The 23,076-nt window shown below is 43.8% G+C and overlaps 1 protein-coding gene across 6 annotated transcripts in view; it reads right to left on the bottom strand.

Annotated features, from left to right (window-relative positions):
* The window catches only part of CCDC148 (coiled-coil domain containing 148), a 46,980-nt gene that overhangs the window by 21,484 nt on the left and 2,420 nt on the right, over window positions 1–23,076 (bottom strand). For 2 of the 6 annotated variants that reach the window (XM_077181814.1, XM_077181813.1), the window contains exons 3-11: window positions 14,909–22,294; window positions 14,071–14,152; window positions 12,335–12,456; window positions 9,305–9,408; window positions 8,663–8,745; window positions 8,347–8,510; window positions 7,993–8,088; window positions 7,720–7,901; window positions 1,985–2,123 (exon numbers count right to left, since the gene is read on the bottom strand). In XM_077181814.1, coding sequence (XP_077037929.1) covers window positions 1,985–2,123; window positions 7,720–7,901; window positions 7,993–8,088; window positions 8,347–8,510; window positions 8,663–8,745; window positions 9,305–9,408; window positions 12,335–12,456; window positions 14,071–14,125 — 945 coding nt within the window. In that variant the 5' untranslated portion in view covers window positions 14,126–14,152; window positions 14,909–22,294. Of the gene's footprint in view, window positions 1–1,984; window positions 2,124–7,719; window positions 7,902–7,992; window positions 8,089–8,346; window positions 8,511–8,662; window positions 8,746–9,304; window positions 9,409–12,334; window positions 12,457–14,070; window positions 14,153–14,908; window positions 22,295–23,076 lie in introns of those variants that run through there. The other 4 variants (XM_054636688.2, XM_077181815.1, XM_077181816.1 and 1 more) reach the window with 3 other exon arrangements.

A 23,076-nucleotide genomic window follows, 5' to 3' on the forward strand; every position in this document is an offset into this window, starting at 1 on the left:
GGCTTGAAAACTATTTGCTAATAAAATTATAATTCTAGACGTTTTTGCAAACCTGGCTGTAACTGATTTAGGTCTTGTATCCCCAGTATTCCCACGGGATCCGCAGCGCAGGCCCAGGCACTGTGCCAGGGATGTCACCGTGTCCTGGTGCCCTGGGCAGTGACACCCTCCAGCACCACAGCATCCTCCTGCCCCACTGCTCTCTGTTCAGCTGCTCTCTTGCATGGCAGTAAATGAAATGCAACAGTCCCTCCCTGCCCTCAAGGACATCATATATAAGCAGGTCCTTCCATATATCTCCAGAGATATTGAGCACTTCCAGCAAGATGAGGCTTTTCCTAGCAAATTCTGATCTGCAGAGAAACAGGACACCAATAACAGCAATTGTACAAAAGCAGTCCAGGGGGGAATCAGCTTCATTTCTTTCCTAGCAGGAAATTTGGAAATAAAATCTTAGTTGGCCAAGCAGCACAGTGCCACCACCAGTGTCATCATCTAGCAAAAACAGGGAGTGTTTAATCCAAAATCCACTTGCTTTGGCCTAATTCAGCGAGGTTCATGAGGATATTCAAGGTCTTGATGGAAGCAGTATCAAGTAAGGCTGCATAGAATGAGGCATCAGAGTCTTGAACCTGTCTTATATCCCCAAAATATATAGGGATGAATGAGATTCTAGAGATGGCTGGCTGCTCTCAGGTGTCTAGGGGACCATTCCAGATGCTAATTCCAGGCCTCTGGCAGGGAGCAGGGGATGCTGACTCACTCACAGATATTCCTATCAGCTCCTGGCTGGCTGAAGCTGCACCTCGAGCTTCCCCACGGCCAAACCACAGCACTCTGCCCTAGCAGCTCCCATGCCAGGGCTGCTGCCCCAGACTCGCAGGCTCCTGAAGCCAAGACACTCCTGAGCAAGGCAGGGGCTGGAGTCTGCTCCTCCAAACACAGAGCTGTGCCAGGATCTGCTCTGGGATCAGCCTCTGAGTGCCTGACCCCGACCGCTCTGCACGGGGGAAGGAGGTGAGGAAGGCTCTAGGCTGCTGCTCCAGTGTGACACAAACATGTTCCCAGAGCAGTGGTTTAACATTTCCGTAGTCATCCTGCTAATACACACACCAAGACACATCAGCTCAACGAAGAATTATGTTTTTAAATTTTAGATGAACCTTCCAAGGTGTAGGGAGACCCTTTAATGGTGTCTGTGCTTACAACACACCTGCATTGTCCAAAGACCATGACTATTCAGCCCTGTTCAGTCCAGGGCAAAATTTCTGAAATCCACAAGAACTTCATTTTTAGTCAAACTCTGGCTAATTAGCAGTATCACTTCACTGTCATTCCTTTGCACTAGACATTCCTCAAACACAGGGAGGTAGATGGTCTAAAAATACAGACAGAGATAAGAAAAGCCTCCTACTTTCCTTATGACATCCTGAAGTGTTCTGGCCTCGAAATGGGTTTCTCAATTAGCTGCTATGTGCTTATTCACTGTGGAGTGCAAGAGGAATCAGCAATCAATTTGAAAGCATTATGTATACAAAAATAGCCTCTCCCTTAGAGTGGGAGATAACTTTCTACTCTTCCTGATATATATGTGCCACAGAACAATTAAAATAACTATTCCAAGACAGTGCAACAAGGCTGTACATCCTCACAAAAAATATAAACACCAAGAGAAGCAGAGTGGCATAGCACAGCTATAAAACTGTACAGCAGAAACAATGCTAACAAATTATTTTTGTGAGTTTGGCTGTAAGACTATGTGGAACTAAAAATCTGCCCAGGAGCTGTTTTGAAGAGATTATAGGTTTAAAAATTCCTGCATTTTAAAACCAGGGATGTTTCTTCTTTACTGTGCACAATAAGATTTATCATTAAGAAATTTTAAAATGAAAAAAATGTAATAAACATACATTCTTTAATACAACCGTTCACAACATAATTTAAGAATTTGTATATTTGAATGAATATGTAAACCAGCACTGACCAGCTCCTGCCTGGATTTGTGGGGAAGATACCTCTGCAGCATATCCAGGTACAAAGTCCTCCTCCTCTGAAGATCGCTTGGGTACTGATTGATAACAGTCTGGAAAACCCACTGATCTTCTTCCTTCCAGTCACTGTTCCTATAGGAATACAAAACAGTTCATCCCAGTCTAAATTAACCACTGAAAAGGAGGAGTTGGGTTCTGGACAGCCCAGCCTCGAGTGGACTCACAGTCCTGGTGCTGTAAACTGGAGCTGGGTTAGAGGTGACAACATCAGATTAATGAAATAAAGCAAACACACATTGCTTTGCTGATATGACACAGTGTCATCATTTCAGTGAATTGTTCTGTTTCTAATCTGGCTTTTTACTGGGGAATGTCACTGTGTTTCTCAAATGTGTCACATAATTGGATAATCAGTGACCCCACAGGGAAAATACAGTGTAAAAAGAACAAGATGATCAGACTCCACCACTGAGCACTAAATAAATGATCAAAAGGGAATGAATGAAGTGACAATCCTTGCACACAGCTAAGTGAGGATCTAGTTCACCAATCTCCTAACAGCCATAAATTCATCAGCAAGGCATAGGAGTCACCATTTTTAGAGTAGGATCTATAGTAATCAGCTTGCATGCCTCTGTCTCAGAAAATGAGAGCAGGAAGAAGTAACATCCATCTGAAAGAATACCACAGGCTGGGATGCAGATTTTTAGCCTCAATCTGAACTCTTGGTCCTGAAGGGATTAATGTCAGGCTGTCATTGTCAGCATTAACATCCAAGCAGCAACACTGAGTCAGACCAAAAGGTCTCTCTAGCCCAGTGACCTGGTTTCAGAAGTGACTAAGAGCCCAGGGATAATTAAAAGAAGGCAATCATGAGACTCTACCCACCCCCCAAATTCCTGCTGCCTCCAGCTGCTGCAGCTCCTGGACTCCCCAGGCCAGCAGCCCTGTCTCAGTATTCCATAGCACTGCATCCAGAGAGGGGTTGGAACAGCCTTATCCTTATGCAGGCAGAAAGAACAGGTGCTTCAAAAAGGGGATTTTTGTGAGAAACCTCACACATAATTAACATTAAGCTAGAGTCCATGATCTACCATTAAATAAATCAGCAATCCTCCTCTGTGAGTCCTGACACACCTCAGTATGAGGTGACACCTGAACACACCACTTCAGTGACAGCAGGCAGACAGTTCTAAGGGCTGAGATTCTGCTTTGTAACGTTTTACTTTGGGTATTTCTGACCATGTGGGTTGGTGAACAAACAGAGATCTGCCTGCAGAGAGGAGGAGTGGGGCAGGGTGAGATACCCCTGGTCAGGGATCACTCAAGAGCAGGGAGCAGCCCCAGCCCCCGGGCAGCTCCTCCTCATTTATATCCTGCTCATTTATATTCTATATAATGGATTCCAATGGCCAGCTAACCACGAACCTCTGCACTGCTCAGAACAAGGAGAAGTTTTTGTGGGAGATCCTTTGGGGAGCAATCAGCTGGAGAGAGAGCTACAAGTAGTTTATTGTAAGTAGGGACAAACTGATTGCCAATGCCTCGGTTTGTCAGCTGTGCCAAAATTTGTCAGCTGTGCTGAGATTCTGTCAGCTGCTCATAGAAAAATAGTGAAAAAAACCCCAGCCAACCAAAAAACCCAAAACAGCATGACCCAGCCCAGCATATTCATAGCCACCAAACACATGGAGAATTTCAACATATCCTGCTGAGTGAATCTGAGATGTCACCTCAGTTACACTTCTGTAAAATTCCAGAAAGGAATATCTCATCTCAAACAACTCTGAAAAGTGCCAACACATTTGACATGAATATTTAAGGTATTATCAAGTTTCTGCACTGTCAAGATATTGACAAACATTTGCCAGGCTGAATGCCTGACCCACATTTTAAATGTAGAGCTTGGTTTTCTTGTATGCAGCATTGTACCAGTGCACAGCACAATCTCTATTTTGTTTCAGAGCTGAAACACAGCAATTGTCTCACCCGCACAGCCCCGAGGCAGCTGCTTCCTTTGGAACAGATTTACCCAGCACTAATCCCTGGCTTTACACACTCCAAGGGATACAAACAGCTCCAGGGGAAGCTCCCTCTCCCCGCTGCAATCCCGCAGATCCCTCGCTGCGGCACCGGGGCCATCAGCGGGCACACACAGGGCCACCGTGACACCACACAGTGCCACTGTGCCACCGTGACACACACACAGGGCCACCGTGACACCACACAGTGCCAGTGTGCCACCGTGACACACACACACAGGGCCACCGTGACACCACAGAGTGCCACTGTGCCACCGTGACACACACACAGGGCCACCATGACACCACACAGTGCCACTGTGACACACACACAGGGCCACTATGCCACCGTGACAGAGTGCCATAAAGCCACCACACAGTGCCACTGTGACAGAGTGCCACAAAGCCACCACACAGTGCCACCTTGACAGTGCCACCGTGACACACACACACAGGGCCACCGTGACAGAGTGCCACAGTGCCACCGTGACAGAGTGCCACAAAGCCACCACACAGTGCCACCGTGACAGAGTGCCATAAAGCCACCACGCAGTGCCACCGTGACAGAGTGCCACAGTGCCACCGTGACAGAGTGCCACAAAGCCACCACACAGTGCCACCGTGACAGAGTGCCATAAAGCCACCACACAGTGCCACCGTGACAGAGTGCCACAATGCCACCACACACACACAGTGCCACCAGGTGAGAAGCCCAGCCCCTGCTGTCACCAGAGGCACTGCCCATTGCAGCACAACCAGCCCGGCAGGGGCCTGGAAGAGGAATCCACCCTGAATCTGCTCCACGCTGTCCTGCCCTCCCATTCCTTTGAAAGGATGCTGCACAGGATCCAGCGCTGAGTCTGCAATGCTCCATTCATCCTTCAGTCATTTAAATAATTCAGACACCCTCGGAAATTGTGGAAAAAATATAACAGTGCTTAGAGAATCATTCTAACATGCATCAGTCCAAGCCCACAATTTGTGGGATAGCTCACGACCGGGGTATTTCCCAAGCACAAAAATTTGTGTTTCAGCAACATAAAAAAAAATAAATTAGATTATAAAATATTGTAATCCTGTATAAGGCTTGAAAACAAACCCCAGCTCTTCTTCCATTTCTAAAAGCAATGACTACTGCGATGTGCATTCTAGTGTGAATGAAAATCACACAGAATAGACCAGACCAGAACATTATCTTATTCTAAAATTGCTGTTTTGAACACTTTAGGTACATTTTCCAAATAGTCTGAAGTGTCAAAAAAATGGGATGTGTAATGCCAGAGTAGTATTAACTGAAGGTTTCTTTACTGTACAATCAACATATGAGGACAGAGGAAGTGGAGTGGCCAAGTGACCCAGCTGAAGTGACCAAGCTATTGTGTTATCAGAGAATCATGTGCTACTGAGCAACTTCTCAAATCACAAAAATAAGAAAAGAATGTATTGCAGGAGGATGTGTGGTCTCTGGGTACAGAGCAGTTACAGGAACTGCAAAGGCTTTGTTAAGGCTGCATTAACCGGGAGAGCACAGGGGATGCACACCAAGGTCGAGGGCCTGTCACTCCATTTCTGACAGCATTATCTGTGCCAGTTGGGTCACAGTTAGCATGATGAATTATGGAATGCTTCAATCACAAGGCTGCATCTTTGCAAACTCATAGGATATCTCCATGCAAATTAGCCAATATAAATGTAAGAAGTGACTTGAGTTTTACAAACCCATACCGTGGAAGCAAGTAATGCTATAAGAACAAAGTCTTTCTTTTTTTAAAATTGAAAACTCATTTTTAATCCTTTTGTGGATGAAATCACTTGAACATAAATGAGCAATACATTAAAAATGTGGAGACCAGAAGGCAAACAAAAGTCCCCAAGGTCTCGTTTTAAATCGAAAGCCTGAGACAATTGCTGGTGATGCATTTATGATTCTCTCCATTTGCAGTTCTCAGGACTGGCCCAAACTGGGTCTGTGTCCCTGCAGCCTCTCACCAGCATGTCCCCCAGCTCCACCCACTGCATTTTCCTCATCTAGAGATCACACCCTCCTTCCTTCCAAGTGCCACTGCACATGGGTTCAGGCTACCACTGATTTTCTTTCCATTGCAAATGTGGCATTTTATCTTTAAGTCCCAATATTATTTAATTATTGGTGCAAAATTAGCTAGCTCCAGACCTGAACTCACACCTGGCCTATGATCACTGAAAATACTACCGCAGATTTTTTAACCATTTTCAGAAATTTTGTTGTCTATATCCACGTCTGTCTATTGTTCAGTAGCACACATGTGGTGTGAGTCAAGGATTTTAATTTATGAATTTTCACCAAAATTGTGTTGATCATAAACTTTGATGCAGCTTTGATTAAAACTGCTAGGAAGACTTAATATATATTTACTGATTTAGCATTTGCCACAGATTTTCTCATTGAGGTTGTTAAAACTTCTGTAAGAGAAACTATAACAAAATATCAGAGCAGCAAAATAACTGCTTAAATTTGCAATTTGTGGCTCCATAAATCAAAACAATTTTCAATAAGTATCATGTTCTAACTGCTAGAATGCTCCAGTAATAAAATCTATGTTTCAGGTACCACAAGAAGAACACACAGAATATTTGTACAATCTGTACAAAGGATAAGTAGATCATAACATCCCTTTCTATGGCAGCCAGCATCTTCAGCCTGTTTCAGCACATCAGACTCATTCAGCAGCAGGGACAGAACAAACACTGCACTGTATGTGTACACAGAAATCCGATTTGGAAGCAACATGTGATTGTTTTACCAAAGAAATTCAGGGAGCTTCCTGTTCTCCCCAGTTTCTCCTGCCCAGGCTTCACACCATTCCATTGGCCAACCCCCGCTTAGTCTTTTGACAACCTGAAGCCATCCAAAGGAATATCAGGGATGGCAAAAACAAAGGCCATGCAATGTCTGCAACTCAGGGCCTCCTGGCCTCTAGACAGCCTCAGCAGAAAGGCTAGGTTTTATATTATTAATACACAGGTTTATTACATTTCTAGATCATTATGAATACTGCTCTTTCAATAAACATTTTCATTTACAGAAAAATCTCTCCTCCTTTTGGTTGTCTGAATCAGAGCAATATACATCTTTTATATTTCTTTGTGATGACAATTATTATAGTGATCCAAAATTTGTGATAAGATTGGACCTTTTTACCTGCTTGATAGATAAAAGCACTGGAGGTGTGTCTTGGAAAAAGACTGTACTTCCCTGTCATAATCTTGCTAGTGTAATTACCATAGAGAAGGAGCAATTTCCATTCCTGCAAGAGCATATGCAAAGGACATTTGATGCACACCAGATTGTTGGTTCCTTAATCCACCAAACACATTGCTTGTTATTTCAGCTGATAACTCTTGCAAGGGCTGCCTTCACTGCAGCTGTGAGAGCACCGACTGCCCGAGCCAGGGCTGGGCAGTGCCTCCCCTGCTTGCACAGAGCAGAGCCACACCGAGTGTGGCTCACACAGCCACCCACAGCACACAGCTCATCCCAGCACAGAGCCCCTCCACAGCACCCAGAGCACACCCCAGGCACACAGCTCATCCCTGCACAGAGCACCCAGAGCACACCCCAGGCACACAGCTCATCCCATCCCTGCACAGAGCCTCACCAGAGCACCCAGAGCACACCCCAGGCACACAGCTCAGCCCCGCACACACCCACACAGGTGTGGCAGTACCTGGACAGAGCCTCCAGCTGCTGATCCACCTCCTGGAGCTTGGCCCCGTAGCCCCTGGCGAGCTCCTGGTACTGCTCCATCACCAAGGCCTGCAGGTCAGGGAAGGGGCACTCCAGAGACACCAGCTCGGGAGGAACTTCAAGGAATAGCCCATTTTTCTCTTCAGAAGAGTGCTCCAACGCCTGCAATGAAGAAATGCTGCTCAGGGCACTGCTCTGCATCGTATTTACCCCCTCAATCAACTTCTACTTGAACTTAAAAGGAAAAGCTTACATTTTCTTTGTACTCTTCGAGCTCTCTTTCCAAAGCCAGACTTTCAAGGATGAGACCTTCCAAAACTGCCTTCTGTTGATTCTTCAAAAATTTGATCTATTTCATGAAACATGTTACTGTTACTCTTTCTCTTGCTACAATATGAAAACTCCTATTTAGAAACAGAGTCAGATTTCCAGCCCTACACAGCTACGGCTTTACAGACTTTGGCGAGCAGATTTACAACATGATAAGAAGGGGGGTTAATGGCCCACTCTGCATGTGAGTTATAGTCTCAAAGTTTTACAAAAAAATAAATGAAAATGCTAAAAATATGGTGATAGCAAATTGTAAAAATAAAGTTAAAGCTCCAACCTGCTGTAACACCTCAGCTGAATTGATCTTGGGTTTCTGACAAGATTCTTTTGAGAGGTGACGCTGCACTTGAGACAGCTTGAGTTTCAAATCCTCCTTTAGCTGCCAGACAGGAACTAAAGCGTTTGTTTGATAAGTGTCCCACTCCTTGGACAATTTCTGCTCTGTATGAACATAAAGCTTTCTCAAACACACAGAACATGTTACACAGCATGTGCTATGTAAATCTAAACCTTTCAAAGAAGGGATTAAAAAACCCAAACAAACGATCAAGATAATGTTGACTATAAAAAAGAAATTAATAAAAAATTCTTACCCAATTCCCTCAAATCAAAAAAAAAGTTGCTCTTATGGCTTTCTTCATCAAGAAAAGTCTTCATTTCTTCTTCTGCTTTTTGCCTGAAGGAAATGAACATGCATTTTGCAGAAAGACCTAATTTCTTATTCATTACATTTGCAAGAATGATGAGCCTCAAATACCCCAATAATTACATTAAAAAGGAGATCCTTTGCCTGGGAAGGTATGAAATGAAGGCCTTGGAAACAAAGATGGTAAAGAAGCCACAAAAGCTCTTGTTGAGTACACAGGGTAGTGGACAAGAGCACTGTTCATGTCCCCTGTTGTGGGACCTCAATGCACAGCCTAGAGACAGCCTCTAAAGGAGCTAAAAAGCATCTGGAAACTTTTGATACTCGTACAAAGACACGGGCTTCAGATGCTGCAGATCAACGGAACAGCTCTGAGAGCGACATCACCTGTTCTCCCTGCCCTCAGGTGAGCTCTTCATGTCACAGACCCCTCTCCACGTGGATCACAAACCTCCATTCCCCACACAAAAACACCCTCAGATCAGGTATTAAAGGCTTTTTTTCTCAGAGTCCCTTGAATCAATTATGCCAGCCCAAAAACTCTGCTCATCTTTTTAGTAATCACTCATTCAGATTCCTCAGCCCTTACCTGCTCTCACTCAGTCTTTTGTACTCTTGCCACCACACCTGACGATGCTGTTTCAGCAGCATTTGCTCTTTGCTGATTTTCGAAACTTGCTCTGCTTTTTTAATCTGCAGGGAGAATTAAAGGTTGTGTTTTGAACATATTCAACAGCTTTATCAAATGCCTTCACATGGAAGCTTTTAAATACAGAATGATGAACCTAATAGCTTTTTATAAACTGTGTTTTTCTAAAGAACAATGGGGTCAAATGTAACCAATTTTCATTAAATAAGTGTGTTGCATTTCAAATCACAATTAATGAGAAGAGAAAGTGAAAAAAAAATCAGTCCATTTTCTTCTTTCCTATCCCATCCCTATGTCTCTGGAAATAAAGATGAGGAAGGATAAGCACAAGAACAAAAAACATACTTTCTTACAGGTGGGAAGATGAAAATATGTCAAGAAAAAGAATTTCAAAAATCTATTACTAAAAAAGAAGTTTTTTACAAAATCTATCCAATTAGAGAGGCTCTCAAACTGAGGACTCCACAAAAACCTCGCTTCACACTTTGGATAAAATAGGAATACCTGCTTTTGAAACAGATGGAGTTCCTGCTTAAACCAGAGGAAAGCCTGCCAGGGGAAGGCTGCTCAAGTGGAACCAGCTGACTCTGGCCAGCCAGCAATGATGGAGAAAGGCTCAGAAGCCTGAGAGAAGTGGTTTCCTCTGACCCTGGCTGCCATGAGTGTCTCTGGCTCTCGGTGCATGCTGAGGGCAAAGCTCCTTCCCACTTTCCTTGCTGCTCCCTTGCCATCCCTCTCCCCCAGAGCTGCACCCCAGCAGCTCCCACAGCTCCTGCACTGACCCTTTTCCCCTGCCCTGCTGCCCCCTCACACAGATTCATTGTCCTGTGGCAAAACGACAACAAGGCAAGAAAAATACACGGGCAAGACTTGCGTTCATTCACAACGGGGAGAAATGAACAAAGATCTCACTCCACATCCAGCTCAGCAAAGGAATGATTCAGGTCAGAACTGCTGGGACTCCACTTGGATCAGCTGGAAACAACCTGCAGCTTTCCTGGCCAGGGCAAAGCTGCACAAAGCCACCAGGACCCCTCTGTGTCCACACGCACCAGAGCACTGAGCAAACACACCCAGAGACACAGATGGGATGTGTCTCACGCCCACAGACGTGTCCCCCTGCATGTCCCCACTCCTGCCATCCCACACCCAGAGACACAGATATGTGCCCCAGCATCTCCCCACTCCTGCCATCCCACACCAGAGACACAGACGTGTCCCACACCCACAGACGTGTCCCCCTGCGTGTCCCCTGTCCTGCCCCAGGAAAAGGTCTGGAGTTGCTCTTTGCAGGACTCACATGGACAAGGAAGGGCTTGAAAACTCTGCAATCACAGTTCCTCAGCCAGCCACCAACAAAGCTGAAATCCTGCTCCAGACACAAACCCAGCTCCGATAAGCTGAGTCCAGAGCCTGTGGGTGAGTTCACCTGAAATCCTGCTCCAGACACAAACCCAGCTCCGATAAGCTGAGTCCAGAGCCTGTGGGTGAGTTCACCTGAAATCCTGCTCCAGGCACATGGGAAGAGCCCCGCTGGAAGGGGCTGATGCTCCTGCCTGGCACCAACCCTGCCCTGGGGCTGCTCCTGGTGAGCAGCTGCAGAGGGGACGCTGTGTGCCCGTGCCTGGGACACGAGGTGTCACAGGAGTGCACTGGGCTGTGCTGCAGCTTCCATGCTTTCGATCACTGTGTTACAATACTTCTGCATCAAAGATAAGGTCTTGCTTTTATTGCTTACATATTTTCACACTCTAAAAGTTACTTATAGTTTCCTCTATTTCATGAAACACATTACTGTTACTTCTTTCTCTTGTTACAATATGAAAACTCATATAAAATCATCAAGTGTTAAGCAAACAGAATACTGTATTTAAAGCAATTGGAAAATAGTTACATCTGCAAACCAATTCCAAAACTAAGTGAAACAAAAGTTGAAGTACCTTTATACGTAAAGTTCAACATGCTCTTGAAATTATTTTATAGCAACAGCATTGCCATTTATGTATAACTGCTGCAATATTACCGTTTTTCCCTGTTGGGCTGTCTCTCTATTTCTTAAGCAGTCAGCAGCTGATTTACCATTTGTTTCTTTGGTTCTACCTCAAAGGAAGAAGAACCCAGCTCTTGAAAATCTGAATGGCTTGAATCAGCAACAAAAAGTAGTAGGTGGAACACATACTCGTCTCTCTGGAGTTTCCACCATACATATTTTACTACCTACTCAGTTGGAAAACACTTGAGAAGGTGATAAAACAAAAGAAAGATGAAAACAAAGCTTGAATGAATTCAGTAGAATTTGGTATTGCCAATCCATGACCAATATCTGCCAGAATTGTTGATATATGATATCTATGTGCACTAAAGAAGCAAAATAATAATAATAATAATAATAATAATAATAATAATAATAATAATAATAATAATAATAATAATAATAATAATAATAATAATTTTATACTTTTTCCCTCTCTCTCATTCACCCTTCTCTAGCATTAAATAAGGCTCCTCCTGTCTTTACCCCTTGAGATGTTTTGCACTAATTTATACCTTTCTGTCTGCTCCACATTTACATTTTATGGTGATTAAACATTTTTAATCTTCTTTTTAAGATCTACCTCCACTTGAGTTTTGGAAATCCTCACTTCATATCTTTTTGTTTGGCGTTTTTTTCTGGTTCAGCCTTCCCTTCTCATTTAATCACACAAATTCTTCATTGCCCCCAGGGTTATGTAATAAGTTTGGGTGAATTTCCTCAAGGCAGGAAAACACAAATTTTTCCTGTCTTTTGAGGAAGTAGAATCCACACGTACTTTGCATCCCTGGTCTGAACAAAGTCCCCACATTGACATAAACACATCCAAATCCCAGTATAGCTATGATAAACTTTCATATTTGACCCCCTCTGGCTGAAAGAAACATGGTCACTGAATTTCAAAAGCATTCACATTACAAATAAAACAAAAGTCATACCTTTAACTGAATTTGTGCAGAGGCCATTTTTGCCTCTGCAGCAAGTTCATACAGATGTTTGTAGTCAACAGGTTTGTACTTCTGGCTGCAAAGAGCATTTCTGGCAGGAACCATCAAATTGTCTAGTTATCATATAAAACACACAAGGACATTTCAATTTCTCGAGAAATAATTTAAGTGCAAGGCATAAAATGAAAGCTCTATAGGTAGAAATCAGAACCAATGTTTTCAACACTAGAAGTTTTAGTACCAATATTGTTAGTTGGTGAATGACAATTTGAAACAAACAAACTAATATACTAACATCAAAATTATATAAGAAACAGTTGTCTGTTTACAAAAAGTTATTTTGACAAGTTTTTAGTTTACATGTGAATTTAGTTATCAATTCATTTTAAACTGCATTTACAGGCATTGTAATAACTTCTAATACAGATATACTTAAGTTTCAATAAATGCATCCTTCTTGCACTGATTGGAAAACTGCCCCAATGTTTTTTGCAACCTATGGGTTGAGCAACAGGAGTGGTTTTTTTCTGGAAGGTATAAAATTGAGGCCCAATTACAATTGTAAATGAACTACCTGAACTTTTGCCCCGGCACTGTGAAGCCCTCGTGCACAGACACTCAGTCATTCTACATAAGCCAGGAGGCTTACAGGGATCAGGGATGGGCATTTCCTCACAACCTCTGCTTTAGTTTTCCTTAGTAGTGAAATTGGCCGTTGTGTTTCACATTCCCTGCTAAGCTCTGTGGCTGCAAGTGCTGTGCCTGGCATGTGGTTCTACAGAGAGGTAAAAGGTAAAATAAATCCTGCAGAGCCATCCCACGGTCCTCCTTCAGGCCTCCCCCAGGATTCTCATTTGCTGCATGCCTACACGAAGCTGACAGCACCTCTCCAGATGATGCCTCATGGGGAAGGGTTTTTCCAAGTTCCCCTGCCCTGGGACAGACAGAGACTGGGCACTGAATGGATGGAGTAGCCCTGGGGACAGCAACTTGGGGATCCTGTGGGCAAAAAAACTGGGCCTGAACTGGTAAGGAGCCCAGCAAGCCAGCCTGGGCCTGGCCTGCAGGAGAGGCAGTGTGGAATTTAGTTATTAATTCATTCTATGAATGGTGCCAGGGGAGGTGTTCTGCCCCTCTGCTCTGCACCTGGACCTGCAGAGACCAACACTCAGCTCCAGGACCCAGGCACAGGGGACAGAACCTGGCCCAGAGACCGAGGAAATGGGCTGGAACATTTCTCCTGTGAAGACAGGCTCAGAGAGGTGGGGATGTTTGCCTAGAGAAGGCTCCAGGGAAATTTTATTGCAGCCTCTTGGTATGTAAAGGGGGCTTCTATGGGAAACAGAAAGGCTCCTCACCAGGATCTGTAGGGGACAGCCTGAGGGACAACAGGTGCAGCCTGAATGAGGGTGGGCACAGACAGGGACTAAAGCAGGAATTGTCCCTGTGAGGGTGGGCAGGCCCTGGCACAGGTGCCCAGAGCAGCTGGGGCTGCCCCTGGATCCCTGGCAGTGCCCAAGGCCAGGCTGGACCCTGGGGCTGGGAGCACCTGGGACAGGGGAAGGTGTCCCTGCCATGGCAGGGGTGGGGTGGGATGGGCTTTAAGGTCCCTTCAAACTCAAACCATACCCAGGGTGCTATAACAGCTCCTAATGAGGCTATTAATTGCAGAGGGTTTCATAAAGAGTCAAGAAAACAATTAAACTTAAACAGGATAACATACATACCTCCACCACTATTCCTATGAGCTAAAAACAGTGCTCCATGGTCCAGTTCATCCATTTTTATTTTTTTATGTATTTTTTATACCTGTTGAGAAACAAACATAGGTTTTGAGAATACCAACATTGTGGATGCAATCTAAAAACACTTTCAAAAATATCTATTGTTTTTTGAGAAGAGGTACATCTCACTAAAAATGTAATTAGACAGAAATTCCTCCAGTTTACCTTTCATTTTGGGAGGTATTTCATGTGCCTCATACCATTAAGTAGCCAGGAAAGGAAAATACTATTTCCTTGATGAATTTGTAATGCTGTGACATAGCTCATCTATTCTTTGCTTTATGCTTTTCAAAATATGAGTCCCTCAATCCAAATGTCAGATCAGGTTTTGAGGTGTTCTTTGCTTTATAGAAATTAAGCCTGAAAAGATCAGTCTTTCCTTATTTTGGAGACTGCCCAGGTCCCTTTAACCCCTCTGTAGTTACACCTGTGAAACCAGGGCAGCTGTTTGGGCAGCAGGGCCTCAGCTCTTGGTGAGCAGCATCTATCAAGCATCCACATTGTCATGGGTCAAATGGGATGTGTCAGATGCAGTAAGTTACACAACACAGTAAAAAATGTCTTGTATGTGTCAGACCCCTTACTTTCAATTAAGCCTGCATTGGTGTCACCCCAGGTCTGGCATTGAAATAAAGGCAATAGATCCACCTGAGGTGTTTCAGCTGAACTGAACCAAAAGCTGAGTCCCACCAGAAAGGAAAGGCCCATGAACCCCCTCCCTCAAACCCAGCCATACTGTGCCAAAGTTTCATACACACAAAATTCCATCTCTTTGTCGTACCTTTGACATTTGCCTGGTCCCAGAGCAAGCAGCAATACAGCAAGTAGTAGAGCAGCAAAATTTGTTCATTTGTGGAGCTATTTCCTCACTGTTCTAGTGAGATGAACTGGTTTATTCCTACAAATTCCAAGGATGGCACAATGCAACAGGAAGGTGGGAAGGAAGACCAGCAGAAGAACTGTAAAGGGGACTACTCTGACAGAGAACTATTAATGTCAGTCAAATAAAAAGGTGAAACTGCAACTGGAGACAGTTTACAGTGTACTTTGCTGTGAGCTGTTTGACACTCTGCATCCAGCCCTCTGCTACAGACAGTCAGCCTTCCTCTGCCTGCTTTTGTGGCTTCTGATCATCTGAGCACTGCTTCTACCAATAAACTTGGGAAGGGAGTACTACAGTGACCCTCATCTACACCATATAATGAAGGCAAAAATAACACTGATGGAAAATTGGGAGTACTCAAGAGCTCTAAGAAGATTGGATGCATCACAGGCACTTCCCTCTATTAAACCCTTTTATTACTGTTCCCTGTGCAGCTGCCGCAGCAGCGTCACTCTCCTGTGCTACGCATTTGGGGAACCATCATCCTAATCTGGGTCCATCTGGCCAGCTTTAAATGACAAGCTCCTAGCACAAGACATGCTGTCCTTTTTGAAAAATAACTATGGATACTAGAAAGATTAGCAGCAGCAGAGCTACCCCTCTGGGTTATTTATTTGTTCATTTGGCAAATTGTTAATATCTTCTTTCTACCGACATGTTTCTGATTTAATGTCAGTATTTGAGCAAAACTTCACACATATTAACCTTAGCTTCACCTCCTTTCACAAGAAACCAGGAATACATCTCGAGAACAGAACTGATGCAAAAAATTTACTGGCCATTTTCTGTAAATTTAGGGCTACAGTATTTGATGAACCAAATCCTTAATCCCTTCTAGCCAACCCATTTCTCTCTTCCACAATGATGTCATACGTTTGTATTTGATCTCAGCCTTTCACAGGCATTATCTTCTGTTATTCAACATTATGAACTAACTAAAACACTGAAAGTGGATGCTAAGATGGTTCTGGAAAAGGACAAGATCCATATAAATCTGCATTATATCTCCAGTAACTAATAAACATACTAATCAAAATGATGAAAGCACTGCTAGTTATATTTATTTCTGCTTTAATGCAGATATAGTCAGAAACCGCTCAGATACTACAGAAGTCCATTTAAGCCCAAATTCCAATACCCTGCCTCAAAGCTTTGCTCAAACTTCATTGCAGGCTCTAGGCTGGGAGTCTTGATGCATCTTAAAAAGAAAAAGTGCATAAGATCAACCAGCCACCAGGCAGAAGTCCCTGTACATAGAAATCTGTCCCCCAAGAATGCCAAGTCAGCTCTGCCTACAGCCAACCACAGCTAAATCTTTTAGCAGCAGTAAAAAGCACAAGGTTTATCAAATCTCTTTTTCTGCTCCTTAGACAATTTAGTATTTCACTATTCACTGAACTCTTTTAGGCAATAAAAACGTAGTCTCTTAAAAGATTTCATCTCCAATTCAACCTAACTCTTCAGTACATTCTTAATGTGAGCCCTTGCTGGTATCTGAGGTATGTGACCTATGTTTATTCTTACATATGCAAATAGCCAATATTGAGGCAAGCCTCTCCTTCCTTTCATTTAAATAGAAATTAAACTCCCCAGTGTCAGTCAGCATTCCCAGAAGAAGCCAAGCCTGGTGCCTGCCACACACTGCTCCTGGGGATGAGTCAGGTCCAGCCCAGGCCCCAGTTCCACAGGTGAGTGCTCCCGGTGAGTTCAACCAGTGATTTTAAAAGTCTGACTCCAGTCTCCATTCAACAAGTTGTTTGCATACATAAACCTTTGCAGATCTGGGTCACCAGTGCCATTTTCCCTCCCAGCTAAAGTGCTGCTCCTCAAGTGAGGGACAGATGGAATTCTGGCAGGGAGGCACAGTGCTTACCGAGCCAGACATGCCTTTTGAAACAATTTCTTGTGCATGTTTTAAACGCTCACTCACGTTACTAAATACCAAAATCAGTAATATGAATCAAGTCTTCCCAAAAGACGATTTAGCAGCAGCAGCAGCAGCGGCAGCGCAGCGGGTGCTCCCGGGGTTCGTGTGAAGGAAGCTGCAGAGCCCTGTGACAGCAGGTGCCACACTCCTGTCCATGGCTCACCTGATGTCCTGCTGGGGCTACACCACCAAGAGCCAGAGCTGATCCAGACCTGCTGGGAGCAGCATCAGCAGGAGCTGGGATTATACATTACGGCAGAGGTTCCTAGCAAATACAAACTCGGGAAAAATCCCCAAACTCAGAAGTCCCTTATTCTCAGTGCTCTCTTCTGAATATCTGGCTATGTCTTGAACATTTTGTGGAAGGCTTTTTAAAAGATTTTAAAGTTTAATGGAAATGTTAATCGCTTAGTTACTGCATGTTTTCATTTAAAGAAAAAGCATATTAATATGCAGTTGTTGAACCCTCTGATCCTAATTACTGTTAAGGAAAAGAGGCAAAGATTCACTCCCATTGTAGGGTGTGGAGTACAAATAACAAACAAATAATGAGCTTGATCCCTTAATCAGATCCTTTCTCTTCTAGTTGAACTAACTATCTGAAAATGGCACCCATCCAGAATGTGTTAATCTTGCAGCAGGCAATCCTTTCCACAGGAAGAAAATACACAGTATAATACTTCTATCATTCGGTGCCAAAACAGTTTCTAGAAAAATCCCATTGATTGTAATTTAAATTTACATTCCCCTAAAGAAAGAATTATAGCTCTCTTTGAAATAAAGTCAAGTCTCAGAAATTATATGTTCCCAAAAGAGACACAGTCCTTTTTGTCTATGATAATCTCATTACTTCCTCATTAAGTAAAACTTAATCCAAATTAGGAAGATCAATTTGAGTAACACTTAAAACAATCAGCTTCATGGACTGCTCTGTCACACTGCAGGGGTAGGGAATAGCTCATCTGCTTTCTGAGGATCTGCACATCACAAGGGAATTCTATTTCCCCTCCATTCTTGGAATATTCTTAGAAAATCCAAGAGAAAATAAACTTTAGGAACACTTAGAAAAAACAAGCAGATAAAAAAAAGGAAGTAAATGTTTTAGAAGTTGGTAAGTTGACACAAGAAGGGTAGGAAATGAAGTCACCATGTCACCTTGGATCAAGTGAGTCAGCTGGCATTTCATGTTGTTTTGTTTCAAAGAAAACGTGCACAATCCATTTTCAGTGACCAGACGCAGCTGGCCTGCTGCAGTGAGCACACCTGGCAATTGCAAGGTTTAAATGAAAGAGCATGAAATGAGAGCATGCTCTGAGTAGTTAATCATAGAACATTTGGGGTTGGCTCTTAAAGCTCCTGCAGCTTCACCCCTGCCATGGCAGGGACACCTTCCCCTATCCCAGGTGCTCCCAGCCCCAGTGTCCAGCCTGGCCTGGGGCACTGCCAGGGATCCAGGGGCAGCCCCAGCTGCTCTGGGCAATTCCTGGCATGTGCCTGGACCAAGTCCAGCTTTGCTGAGCTAAAGGCACAAATTCTGAGGCATCATTTACAGACTTCTGTAACACAAGAGATTTGCAGAATTTTGTCACATGTTGCTTTTATTAATGTTCTATTTTGATTTCTATTTATTACCTCCATGTACAACAAAAGCTAGGAAATGAAACAATATGCATGAATATATGAAAGAATGATTGGAAGACATGAGGCTGAGTTATCCATTACAGGACCCTAAAATTTTCTCCATTACTTAAGACATGATAAATGTTTAGTTAAATTGACCTGTGACTGCCTGGCCCCTAAAGCATACCTGCTATTGGCTAGTCTGTGTGCAAAGGCTTGTTTGGAATGGTGCAGCAAGCAACTCACCCCTCTGCTGCTCTGCATGCATCAGAAAAAACACTTAAATCTATAGAATTCGCTTAGCACAACAGAAGCAAAGATGCTGTTACACAAAACTGCAGAGAATCAACATTTCCTGCAATACAACAAAGTACCTGGGCTTTGCACTTCTTATCAAGAGGCAGGGTTTGCACCACAGGAACTGCAGAAACAGATTCCACATGTAACACCACTGGGCCAGTGGAATGAGGATGCAATTTTACAGGCAGGGTTAATTAAGGAGCCAGACCTCAAAAGGAGCTGCAGCAGATCAGTGTGCTCTGCAAGAAGCATCACACGTACTAAACCATCAGATACTGAAATAGTCAATACTAAGTAGTAGCAGAAGTTCAATGGAAGACAGTTTAAGAAGCTCAGAGCAGGTTGAAGCCACTGAGTCACTTTAAAAGGAAAAAAGAACAAAAACATACTGAAGACTGGACTTAAAAAAAATCTGTGCAACATATTTAATAACTGGATTCCAGCTGTTAAATGACAGCCCCATTGCTCTTCAGATAAACCAGCCAATGTGATTTTGTTTCCATTGCTGCAAAATGCAGAATTGGAAATACACAGTTTGAGAGTCATGATACCTTTATTTTCTATATCTAGCTAGGTCTCAGATTTTGTCAAAGCAAGAAGGGAAACAGGAGTCAGGTTCCTTATTTAAGGAATTAAAAAGGTAATTTTAAGTTGTCCTCACCTTCTGTGCTTGCCTCTGCCTTTACCTTTGCCTTCTGTGTAGTATTTTTAATGAAAGTATTTCCTCCTACCCCATTTTCATGCTAGCTTTGTTACTGATGTTTTTTACTTAAACCCCAATCTGTATGGAAGGGTTCCCTGCCCCACTGCTGGAGGCCTCTTCCTCACAGCCCTGCTGACAGACCAATTTCTGCACGCATTTCCTAATGAACTGCAGGCAGAAGTCAGCTGGCTGAGTTTATGTTGCTGGCAGCACACTTTAACAGTGCTTCAAGAACATGAGACTCTGTCTGAATAAGCCCAGTTTCTCCTTAAGCCAAGACACTTTTCCCTGTTTAAGCCAGAGGAGCAGTGGCTGTCTGGATCTGCAGCCCTTTGCACACCGACACTCCAGAGCAATCCTGCATCTCCCCTGCCTGGGCTGCAGGTGGGACACACAGAGGGCAAACCCCGGGGCAGAGAGGGCCCCGAGGGCCCTGCGAGGCAGCACTGGCACCAGCGACTCTGTGGCACTGTCCTTCAGCCAGCACAGATGATTTTTGTCTGAGCAGGGTAGTGGGAGTCAGAGCACAACGTTTGTCTGCAGCCTGTGAGAGACAAGCCAGAGGGACAGATAATTCATGTGATTTAGGAGCCACTGCAGCTTATTTTGTCAGGAGCATCAGTATCATTTTGTACAGCTTTTGCCAGCTCTGCTAGGCCAAATTCCCAGAGTTATGTGCAGGGAAGCATTTGGCACAACTTCGCTTTAAATTATTGCATAATGTTGTCTGATATCTTACTACAAAAAGCAACTCATTCTTGTCTGGGGCCTCTCAGTCACAGCCATCAGAAATGTACAGTCCATAAACATGAATTAAACAATTTTTCTGCATATACATTCTCTTTGTTGCCTCCTTATTCAGAAGTATCTCTGGATTTCAGCCTGACATTCTGTATCCCTGGTCTGGTAAGAAAGATTACAATTTGGTTAATTTCTCAACATTTTTTCCAGCCTCATATACAAACTAGTAAGAAGATTGGTAATATTTTGTTCAGCAACTGTAGTTGGTGGAAATGGCAAAGGATTTTAGCAGACCTTCCCCTGTCCTTGAGCACATAGAAGTACCTGCATTGCCCAGAGCTGGGGGGCTGAGGGATTTTTTATTTCTTTGTTAGTGGGCTTTGGGGAGAGTTGTTGTGGGCTTTGGTTGTTTTTTGGTTTGTTTTGGGGATTTTTAACATGACAATTACAAGCTTAGGACCCGAAAACCCACAGAACAGACACCAGCTGCTGATGACCTTGTCTTTACTGGACACCTCACTCGGCATTTCCTGCCATCTTTTCTCCAAATCATTCTCTTGGCTGTTGTCAAGCTGCCTGCTTATTTCCAGTGCTGCAGTATCCTAGAGGAACCCTGACTTACAGGTGCACACCTGATGAAGCCTGATGTCACCATCAGCTGGCTGCAGCAGCACAGCTCAGTTCAGGACACCCCTCCCCTGCTGCCCCACACACAGCACCCTCCCTGTGCTCCTGGGACCACGCTCCAGCTGGAACAATACACTGGGACAGGATGCACGGGGCCTGCCAAGGACAGGTGACTGAGCTAACTCAGGCCAGCAAGCTGCTGCGCCTGGAACCTCCTCCATTCTGCTGGAACAGGGACCCAGGGCAAAAGAGGAGCCCCCAGACCCGCTGGGCACGGCTGCTTGCACATTCCTTGGTGCAGGCATCACGGGCAGCAACGGTGCCCTTTGGAAAACTGATCCAACTGAGAAAATAAGGGCATGTGTGTTGTCATCTTATTGCAAAAGTTCCATACCTTCTTGGTGATTTCTCATGGGCAGCTCCTCACAGCACAGCCAACAAACTCCAGCTCTCCTCCCCACCAGCTAATCCACTCTTTTGTAGCACTCATCTCCTTATTGGACACAGCTGTGGCCTACTAAGGGCAGGCTTGTTCCTGATCTTTGGTGATTAGTACAGCTGCAACTCCTCAGGGCTGAGACTACCTTCTGCACTATCTTTATTTTCTTACATTCTATCCTCCTGGGGAAGCCGGACCAGTTCCATAATGCACTCCCTGCACGGCTGCAGGATCCTGTTGCTGGCACTGGGAAAGCTGCAGAGAAGTGTCATTACAGGGCATTATTGTCCTCCCCGTGGCAGCTGGGCTTCAGCCAGGGCACGGGGCCCTGCAAGGAGGGCTGGTGGTCATGCTGAGCACTGTGCACCATCTACAATCAAATACTCCTACTTGATGCTTCAAAGCCATGCAAGAAAGAAGGAAAGCGCAAACAACCTGTCAGTATCCAATAGTTTTTCCTCAATATTTTGTTTTACCGCTGGGAAAGTGTAATATCTATCCACAGCAGAGCAGTAATTTTGAATGGCACTGTCTGAAACAGAATGTTTCTATAAAGCCCTCACTGAAAAAGCAAAATGTCAGCCCACCACTTTCCTCAGAAATATACCTGTTAGGTGCCTTACCTCCCCAGTGAAACAATAAAAAGCAGGAGAACATTTAGTGCTTTCTATACCAAATGAAATTACAGTTTCAAAATTACCCAAAATCAATTGTATTGTGATTGACTGAGTTGCTGTGACATCAACACAATAGCTTGCAGTAACTTTTGAAATCAAATTGTAGCTTTTAATGAGAGGAAAATACCCCACAAATCTAAATAACTCCCCCTGTGAACACTAAACAGCTGTTCATGGCTTGTGTTAGCCTGCCATGTCATCACTCTCTTCTCCAGGTACCTTTTTTCCCAAACCTTCATAATTTCAGTATCTGGAAGAGATTACAGTTAAAGTGGGTAGCATTAAAAAGCTTCCAGCAGAAACCAAACCACACCCCCCAGCCTCCCCCAAATAACCACCCAAAACCAAACCAACCTAATTCACAAGAACAAAAGACAGAAAAAAAGATAAAAACAAAACAAAAGCAAGAAACCAACCAAGAAATAAAGCAACACTGTTTTTGTGACAGATATTTATCACTAAAATTAAAAGATAGGCATATTAATATTCTGCAAGGGCTGTAATCATCTGTGGAACATATATAAAGTGAGACTCGATTAAGGATTAATTTCAGGATAGATTAAACAAAGCAGAAAAACATATTAATGACTGGAAATGCTGAAGAAGCACAACAGCAGCAAAACAACTAGCAAATACCTGTTAACAACCTTGCCATCTAAAGCACTGGAAGGCGAGCACAGTCAGTTTAAGGGGCCAGATTTAAGGCTCAAGAGAAACCAGTACAGTCCCAAAGGAAAACATGAGACTGGGTTGTTAGGAATTGCAAACATAGCGGAATTATGGCTTTCCTAATGAGAATGATACAGACCATCTCACTTGCAAGTCGCATCCAGAAGAAGGTGAATAAAATGAAAATGGACTTGTTTGCTGCCAATTTTAAAAATTATGTAAGAATTTAAGCATATATTTGACAAAGGCCACTTTCAGCGAAGGGGATAAGAATTCAGAGAATCAGCCTCCGTGCAGCCCTTTGCATTGTAAAGTTGACATGGGGTGCCTTTCCATAGCCGATGTCATCCCTGCTGGACAGGG

This window comes from Agelaius phoeniceus, chromosome 7, assembly GCF_051311805.1.
Source record: "Agelaius phoeniceus isolate bAgePho1 chromosome 7, bAgePho1.hap1, whole genome shotgun sequence".
Lineage (NCBI taxonomy): Eukaryota > Metazoa > Chordata > Aves > Passeriformes > Icteridae > Agelaius > Agelaius phoeniceus.